Source organism: Otolemur garnettii, unplaced genomic scaffold (genome assembly GCF_000181295.1).
Source record: "Otolemur garnettii isolate 467f Iridium unplaced genomic scaffold, OtoGar3 scaffold00007, whole genome shotgun sequence".
Lineage (NCBI taxonomy): Eukaryota > Metazoa > Chordata > Mammalia > Primates > Galagidae > Otolemur > Otolemur garnettii.
Genome location: NW_003852402.1, coordinates 24539684 through 24549511, shown reverse-complemented (window position 1 = coordinate 24549511; position 9828 = coordinate 24539684). Strand labels below are relative to the sequence as shown.

Genomic DNA, 9828 nt, shown 5'->3' with positions numbered 1-9828 from the left:
AAAAAGCCGTGCCTGTGGCTCAAGGTGTAGGGTGCTGACCCCATAAATTGGAGGTGGCAGGTTCAAACCTGGGCCAGGCCAAAAACTGCAACAAAAAAAAAAAAAAAAAAAAGAAGAAGAAAATAAAAAGGCCAGGCATGATGGCTCATGCAAATAATCCTAGCACTCTGGGTGGCCGAGGCTAGTGGATTGCTTGAGCTCAGGAGGTCAAGACCAGCCTGAGCAGGAGTTAGACCCTGTCTCTACTAAAAATAGAAAAATTAGCTGGGCATTGTGATGGGCATCTGTAGTCCCAGCTACTTAGGAGGCTGAGGCAAAAGGATCAGTTGTGCCCAAGAGTTAGAGATTGCTGTGAGTTATAAGGACACCAGGGCACTCTACCCAGGGCAACAGAGTGAGACTCTGTGTCAAAATAAATAAATAAATATAAATATAAATGAATAAAAGAAAAAAATTGAGAATTGGTCTGGTAAGGGCCTCAGGCATCCCTTATGGTAGAAGGTGAAGGGAAGCCAGCATGTGGAGAGATCACATGGTGAGAGAAGAAGCAAGGGGCAGTGGGGAGATGCCAGGCTCTTTTTGATGATCACCTTTCTTGGAAACTAATAGAATGAGAACTCACTTCTGAGGGAGAGCATTAATCTATGCATGAGAGATCACCACTCTGACCCAAATACTTCCCATTAGTACCACCACTCCAACATTGTGGATCAAATTTCAATATGAGGTTTGGAGAGGACCAACATCCAACCATAGCAATGACCAAGCAAAAAAAAAGGAGAAGACAACAGAGCCTTTCACTTTTCAGGAGCTTAAAATCTGAAATCTGGCCACCATCTTTATTCATCTGTCCAACAAATATCTACTGCACAAAAAACCCAAAACTGATTTCCTTGCACTGCGAGAGGCATGAACAGAAGTACTTTAAATGTACTGTTCTTAGAAATGTGCTCCAAACCAGTTCAAAGAATTCTAAGTAAGGCGGCTACCCCACCCATTACTATTTCAAAGTGTGTTCTCTCACCAGCTCAGTGTGGTGAAATATCAATACCTGATGGGGTTTCATCTGAATTAAGTTTATAAAATGGGCCATGGTATTAAAGAGCTACTTATATCCTTCTTCTACACGTTCCATTAGCATATTTTGAAAAATAAGACTGATTTCCCAACTAAGTGTATAATGTGTATTAAAAGGGAACATTTTTAAAGATCAAAAGGTATTTGAATTGGCATAAGAATTTTAAATGTAGATCTTAAATCTTTGATCTTTGAGAACTGATTATATTTTCATGTTAATATTTTTAAAAGGAAGTCTCAGATTTCAAAAACTACAAATATATCATTATAACAATAACTCATCAAATTTAAATATTCTTTTATAGCTTTCAAAGTTGTTCTCATGAACATAATTTCACCAAAGCCTAATTCTAGTTCTATGCAGCATTTATTGTGTTATCCTCATTTTAGGGTATTTTTCATGTAGCATTCTCTAAATATGAATTCATAATATTACTCAAATAAAATGATGAAGCTATGGCTTCTACAATAATAATATACACCATTTATTAACTGCCTCAGTTTTAGCATATGTAAAATGGGGTAAATTATTATACCCCCTCAGAGGTTTCTAAGGTTAAGAAATTGAATATGGGCTCAGCACCTGTAGCTCAGTAGCTAGGACGCCAGCCACAAACACTGGAGCTGGCAGGTTCGCATCCAGCCTTGGCATGCCAAACAACAATGACAACTACAACCCAAAAATAGCTGGGCGCTGTGGAGGGCACCTATAGCCCCAGCTACTTGGGAGGCTGAGGCAAGAGAATCTCTTAAGCCCAAGAGTTTGAGGTTGCTGTGAGCTGTGATGACACAGCACTCTACTGAGGGCAACACGAGACTCTGTCTCAAAAAAAAAATTGAGTATGCATTTTATTGTATTTATTTATTGTAGAGACGGAATCTCACTATGTTGCCCAGGTGGGTCTCAAATTCCTGGCCTCAAGTAATCTTCCTGCTTCGGACTCCCAAAATGTTGAGATCACAGACATGAGGTACCATGCTTGGCTATACATTCTAATAATATTCACATGGTGGCTTATTTTTCAGATAGAAAGCTGAAATAATGGATTGTCCAGTTCAAAACCAGACCTAAACCATCTTAAAAAGAGATAATCATTCATGTAGATCTTGGTCCTGGCTCAGGCTTAAAGTAGCCCCACCTCTCTAGCACATGTGGAAGAATGATTCATTCATTCCACAAATATGAATTAAGTAAGGTGACCAGATTTTAACATTAGTAAAGCAGGACACCATTGACTGGGGGTAGGGGGCAGCCTGACAACAATGCAAACTTTAATAAGCAGTTCTCCATAATCAGTTCTCAACAATTATTTGTTATTATTAAAGTTTAACATTATGAAATTAACAAAAATAATATAAAACTCATATCCTGGCGAAATAGCCACATGGCAGCCGAAAACCGTATATTCCCTTCCTGTTCTCCCGCCGTTCCCTAGCTTGTCGTGCATTCTTTCCAAAAATCAGGACTTTTTAAAAACATAGCGGGACATGGGACATGGGACACGGGATGCAGGACAAATTGTTAAAAATCGAGACTGTCCCGCCAGAAGCAGGAGGTCTGGTCACCTTAGCATTAAGCAGAGTTCTAGGTGCTGGGGAGACAATGGAAAGGACAGATCTCTGCCTTCATGGACTTTGTATTCTAGTTGAGGGAAACAAGAAACAGTAGATATTTAAATGATTCACATTTCAAAATCTTTAAACATTATTAATGTTTAAAGAAAGAACAACAGATAGTGATAACTGAAATGATGAGAGTAAGACAGGCCTCTTTAATAGAGGGATGGGGGGGGAGGTGAACGTTTGGCTTCTTTGGAATGGGAATCAGAGATGGCCTGTTTGAGAAGGCCACATTGGAGCTGAGACTCAAATGATAATGAAGAAGAGGCAACCATGAAATAATTGAAAACATTCAAAGCAGAGTGCACAGCAAATGCAAAGAACCTGAAGCAGGAATGGGCCTGGTTGTTAACAAACAGAGGCCAGACTGCCTGGGGAGCAGGGATTGGCACAGCAAGTGGCCTGAAAGGAGGTCAAAATACAGACAGGAGGAAATCTCAGAAGGCCTTGCGGATTTTATTCCTAGTGCAATGGCAACAGTAGAACAGCCACTGTAAGAAGTAGGGTATTTCCAAGGAGGGTGGGCAGATGCAATGTTTGAGACATTCCCAACAAGTGCATCAAATGAGAAAGATGGGCGGCCAACAGACCCCTAGAGCTCTGTGATACACAGACCTGGTTACTGTCCTATGACAGTCTGCACGCACTGCCTGAGAGCCAATAACAAGCTAAGCATTGTGAATGTATACAATCGAGTTATGTTGAATTTCTTTTAAGACAGAATAGGAAATAGGGAGACAGTGAACTTTTTAAAAGAGCAATAAATTGTAGTGGCTTTGAGAAAAGTTACAGCATGTTCCAAAAAAGAAATAAAGATTAATGTAAACCAGGGTTTCTCAACTCTGGTACTATTGACATTTTGGACAGGAGAATTTTCTATTGCAGGGTGCTGTCCTGTATGGATGTCCATTGGATGTTTAGCAGCATCCCTGCTCTCTACCCACAATGACAATGGCAACCCTAGTTGTGACCATCAAAAGTATCTGCGGACATTGCCAAATGTGCCTTGTGGGGCAAAATTGCTCCAGTCAAGATTCACTGATATAATTGACAACTTACCATATATGTTCTAAGACAGGTTGGGGAATTTTAATTTCCACTTCACAGGTAAAGAAATTGTAGTAAGTAGAGGGTAAAAAAAAATTGTTGTATGGCTAATACCATTATTTCATTCATCTTTGTGAGCTTGACACAATTCTGTGGTGGTTAATCATGAATCTTTGTTAAAGACATTCCATATGCTAAGCACTGTTTTAGGGACTGAGGATAGAAAAGTGATGAAGTGTATAAAAACTTCTGCTCTTGTAGACCTTATACTCTTGTGAGGGGAGAGAAGGTAAACAAATAAATAGGAATATCATTTAGAATGCCACAGAGTAATAAGTGCAATAGAAAAATCAAGTTAGGAAGGGAACTGGGAGTGCCAAGGTGGGACAGGGCAGAAATCTGAAATAGAAAAATCAAGAAAAATCTTATAGTGACAGTGATATTTTAGGAAACAGTTAAAGGGAATAGGGAGGAGGCTATGTAGAAAGCAGAAGGAATATCTAGTGTAAACTCCCCTAAGGCAGGAGTGGGGCTGGGTTGCTGACGAATAGCAAGGAAACCAGGGTGACTGGTTAATATGACCAATTATACTTAAATTAACCATTGATCTGACTAAAATAAAGCTCTCTGAATGATGGCACAGTCAAGATCTGAAATGGAAATTCCTTGGTGTAGTTTTTTAGGGGATAAGGAGTGTGGAAACATTGATCTTTGATATCTTATAAGCCTTTGAAAATGTAAAGGAACACTTTTATTATTAACATAATAATAACATTTATTACTGCAATTGGAGAGTAATTGCAAATGTTTTACCAACACTCATCTTCTGACATATATTTCGGGTCACAGGTTCTTTTACTCCATGTTTTCCTTTTAGGTTTCCACTAAAATAAAATAAAACTTTCTGATTAAAAAAGAGGAGATAATATTGGTAAAAAGCAAATTATTTTTGTTACAGTAAATTTTAATGTGACGAGATGGGAGTTGTATCATTACCTGATCAAAGAAATAGAAAGGCCCAGTGTCCAAAGGTGTAGCGTTAGTAAAGTCCTCCATTCTACCATGAGACCTAAGGAGGAGAAATGGAAAATATAGAGATAAGTTATCATGTCAGTAGCCGATATTTCAAGGCATTTTATGGTTTTTAACCTTTTGTTTTTAATGAAGTATAAAATAAAATTGGGGGTGGGTAGGGGAAACACAATTGTTCCTCTATCGCTCTTTTTTTTTTTTTTTTTTTTGAGACAAGGTCTTGTTCTGTCACCTGGGCTAGTGTATAGTGGTGTCATTACACTCACTGCAATCTCAAACTCCTGGGCTCAAGTAATCCTACTGCCTCAGCCTCCTGAGTAGCTGAACTACAGGCACGCACCTCCATTCCTGGCTAACTTTTTCTGTTTTTTGTAAACCAGGTTGGTCTCTGAACTCCCAGCCTCTAGCCATCCTCCTTCCTTAGGCTCCTAAAGCGCTAAGTTTACAGGCACAGACCTTGGTGTCTGACCCCCACCTTCAATTATATAGTTCTATAGAGTTGACATAAATGTAATCAGGATTTATTGCTATTGGGAAAAAAAAATAAGTAACATTTCAATGCAGACTTTCTTAATCTCAGCACTATTGACATTTTGGGACAGATAATTCTTTGTGTGAAGGAGCTGCCTTGTGCATTGTGGAGTACAGCAACCCTGGCCTCTACCTATCAAAAGCCAGTAGCACAACCTGTCACCCAGTTATGACAACAACAGTGTCTCTGACATTGCCAGTAATACTCTTGGGGATCAAAATTGCCCCTTGTTGAGAACATCTGCACAATGGTTTTAAAAAGAAAAGTTTATTAAAGGAGAGGAACGGTGCCTGAGAAGATGAGCGATACTGAAGATAGCAGCATCTTTAAAGCAGTCACACTCAGGCTGGGCAAGGTGGCTCACGCCTGTAATCTTAGCACTTTTGGGGACTGAGGCAGATGGACTGAGACCAAGACCCCATCTCCACTAAAAATAGAGAAACTAGCTGGGCATTGTGGCAGGTGCCTGTAGTCCCAGCTATTCAGAGGCTGAGGCAAAAGGATCACTTGAGCCCAAGAGTTTGAGGTTGCTGTGAGCTATGGCGCCACTGTTGTCTACCCAGGGCAGCAGAGTAAGACTCTGTCTCAAACAAAATAAAACAAAACAAAACAAATCCACACAGGATCCAAGATCATGACTGGAGAGGAATCCTGGGGCTGGCTAAACCAAAGCTAAATGGCCTTGTGGGTTTGTAATGACCACACAATGGAGGACTAAGCTGCAGCAACAGCATCTGAGGACCAGGATACATGTAGACTGAGGGTCATTAGCTGTTATCATTATTTTTTTTTAAATTTCAGATTTTTCATTTTGAAACTGTGTCTAACTCTGTCACACAGGTTGGATTGCAGTGGTGTGATTATAGCTCACTGCAACCTTGAACTTCTGGCTTCAAGGACTCCTCCTTCCTCAGTCTCCCAAAGTGCTGTGATTACAGCAGGAAGCCATTGTATCAGGCTGGATCATTATTACTATTATTTTGAAACAGAGTCTCAAGCTGTCACCATGGCATCACAGCTCACAGCAACCTCCAACTCTTGGGCTTAAGCAATTCTCTTGCCTCAGCCTCCCAAGTAGCTGGAACCACAGGTGCCCGCCGCAATGCCTGGCTATTTTTTAGTAGAGGAATGCCTTTAAAAATTGTGTGTGTGGTGGGGGGCAGAGGCTCATTTTGTTGTCCTTGGTAGACTGCCATGGAGTCATAGCTCACAGAACCCTCAAACTCTTAGGCTGAAGTGATTCTCTTGCCTTAGCCTCCTGAGTGGCTGGGACTACAGGTGCCCACCACAATGCCCAGCCAGATTTATTTTTTCTATTTTTAGTAGAGAAGGGGTCTCACTCTTATTCAGGCTGATCTCAAACTCCTGAGCTCAAGCAATCCACTCATCTCAGCCTCCCAGAGTGCTAGGATTACAGGCCTGAGCCTCTAGCGGTTGCTATGCCACTCTGTAACCAGAGCATAAGAGAAAAACAATAATTGGAATAGTCAGGAAAAATCTAGCCCTTGCAGTGAGTTATGGCCAGATGCTGCTTCAGGGGATATTTAAAATAACAACAGAATAGAAATGCAAACTTACGGGTCCTGAGATCATGTACTGGAAGTGGAGCTCCTTGCCAGTGAGGTGGCACAGAAGGAAGTGAAATCTGCCAAAATTTGAGAGCCCTGGAAGTCTGGGGGTGCTCCTCTTTGGGGAGGGAGCTTAGAGCACCAGTGCTCATATATATATATATATTTTGGAAACAGAGCCTCAAGCTGTCCCCCTGGGTAGAGTGCTATGGTATCACAGCTCACAGCAACCTCCAACTCCTGGGCTCAAGTGAGTTTCCTGCCTCAGCCTCTCAAGTAGCTGGGACCACAGGTGCCCGCCACAACGCCCGGCTATTTTTTTTTTTTGGTTGCAGCCATTGTTGTTGTTTTGGTGGGCCCAGGCTGGATTCAAACCCGCCACGTTAGGTGTATGTGGCTGGCGCCTTAGCTGCTTGAGCCACAGGCGCCGAGCCCAGTGCTCATTTTTAATGTTGGGAGTTTTCTCTGTTTAGCAGCTGAGCTGAAAGCCATTTCCTTTCCTCATAGAGGTTATAATTCTCTTACCTCTGCCGTGGCTTCCCTTTCATTAGAAAATCAAGGATGAAAAGTTGGGCAAGATGCTTTCCATGTTAGACCGATATTCCCTTATTTAACAATCATTAGCTAATTTGAATTATAAAAGTACAAACTGTGGCAAAATAGATCATATGTTTCCTTGGAAGAAGAGAGGAAATGGCTTAAACAAATATATATTATTTCAAATGAGATCATTATCACCTTGGAATATAAAGAGCAGGCCCTGAGGAAATGAAAGAGGTAGTAGTATGGGAAGGGGAAGTAAAAGGATGATTCTGAGAACATCAAAGAGCTTCAAAGAGTCTAGTCTAGATCAACAAAAAGAGAAAGCCAGAGCTATCAAAATCAAGCATTAAGAATACCCTAGACTAGCTGAGCACAGTGGCTCACACCTACAATCCTAGCATTCTGGGAAGCCAGGATGGGAGGATGTGAGCTCAGGAGTTTAAGACCAGTTTGAGCAAAAGCAAGACACTGCCTTTACTAAAATAGAAAAAATTACCTGAGCTTGATGGTGCACACCTGTAGTCCCAGCTACTTGGGAGACTGAAGCAGAATTGCTTGAGCCTAGTAGTGTGAGGTTGTGTTTGCTAGACTGATGCCCTCACAATCTAGACTGGACAACAAAGTGAGACTCTGTCTCAAAAAACAAACAAACAAACACAAAAGCAAACCCTTAGACTCTTCAAAAAATAGAATAGGAAAATCTTCCCAACTTATTCTATGAGGCTGTTACCCTGATACCAAAACTAAAGGCATCACAAAGAGAAAACTACAGACCAATGTCCCTTATGAATATATAGACACAAAAGTCCTCAACAAGATACTAGCAAATGACATCTGGCCATACAAAGAGTATATGCTATAATAGAGTGGGATTTATCCCAGAATGCAAGGTTGGTGTGACATCCAAAAATCAATCAATGCAACAATTATATTGAGGAATAAAGGACAAAAACTACATGATCATCTTTATAGACACACAAAAAGTATTTGACCAAATTCCAACTCTTTCATGATAAAAACATTCAGCGGACTAAGAACAGAAAGGAACTTTTTCAATCCCAAAAGGGCATCTGGGAAAACCTTACAGCCAACATCAAACTTAATGGTAAAAAGTTGAAAGTATTCCCCTAAATACTGTTTCTAAAATCAGAAACAAGACATGGATGTCTATTCTGATCATTTCTATTCAGTATTGTACTGGAAGTTCTTCCAATGGCATTTGGGCAAAATTAATTAAATAAATAAGGCTGGGCATGGTAGCTCACACCTGTAATCTTAGCACTCTGGGGAGCCGAGGTGGGAGGATTGCTTGAGCTCAGGAGTTCAAGACCAGCCTGAGCAAAAACAAGACCCCATATCTACCAAAAAATAGAAGAAATCAGCCAGGTGTGGTGATACACGCCTTTAGTCCTAGCTACTCAGAAGGCTAAGGGAGCAGGATTGCTTGAGCCAGAAGTCTGATGTTGCAGTGAGCTACGATGATACCATTGCACTTCAGCCAGGGCAACAGAGTGAAACCCTGTCTCATACATACATAAAATGAAAAACATCCCAGTTGTAAAAAAAGAAGTAAAACTGTATTTTCTTTGTCTTATTTTTTCTTTCCTTGAGACAGAGTCTCAAGTTGTCACCCTGGGTAGAATACTGTGGCGTCACAGCTCACAGCAACCTCAAACTCTTGGGCTGAAGCAATTCTCTTGCCTCAGCCTCACAAGTAGCTGGGGCTACAGGTGCCCACCACAATGCTCAGCTAATTTTTTGTTCCAGCTGTCATTGTTGTTTCTGTTAGCTGGTCTGGGCCAGGTTCAAACCCGTCATCCTCAGTGTATATGGCCGGTGCCCTACCCACAGAGCTACAGGTGCCGCCAAAACGATTTTCATATAACATGATCTTGTACATAGAAAATCCTAAGGAATCCACAAAAAATATATTAAAGATAAGAAACAAGTCTAGCAAGGTTGCAGACTTTAAGATCAATACTCAAGGCTCAGTGCCTGTGGCTCAAATGGCTAAGGCGCCAGCCACATACACCTAAGGTGGTGGGTTCGAATCCAGCCTGGACCTGCCAAACAACAATGACAGCTTCAACCAAAAAATAGCCAGGAGTTGTTGCGGGCGCCTGTGCTCCCAGCTACTTGGGAGGCTGAGGCAGGAGACTCACTTAAGCCCGGGAGTTGGAGATTGCTGTGAGCTGTGATGCCACACACTCTACCCAGGGGGGTAGCTTGAGGCTCTTGTCTCAAAAAAAAATAAAGAAAAAAAGATCAATACTCAAAAATCAGCTGTATTGGCTCAGCGCCTGTGGCTCAAGCGGCTAAGGTGCAAGCCACACACACCTAAGGTGGCGGGTTCGAATCCCCAGCCCGGGCCCGCCAAACAACAATGATGGCTGCAACCAAAAAATGGCC

General features: G+C 41.4%; 1 protein-coding gene across 1 annotated transcript in view; it reads right to left on the bottom strand.

Annotated features, from left to right (window-relative positions):
* Positions 1–9828, bottom strand: part of LOC105888473 — a 49267-nt gene that overhangs the window by 27426 nt on the left and 12013 nt on the right. The window contains exons 2-3 of the mRNA XM_012814151.2: positions 4741–4813; positions 4558–4628 (exon numbers count right to left, since the gene is read on the bottom strand). Of these exons, the coding sequence (XP_012669605.2) occupies positions 4558–4628; positions 4741–4800 (131 nt within the window). The 5' untranslated portion in view covers positions 4801–4813. The remainder of the gene's footprint in view (positions 1–4557; positions 4629–4740; positions 4814–9828) is intronic.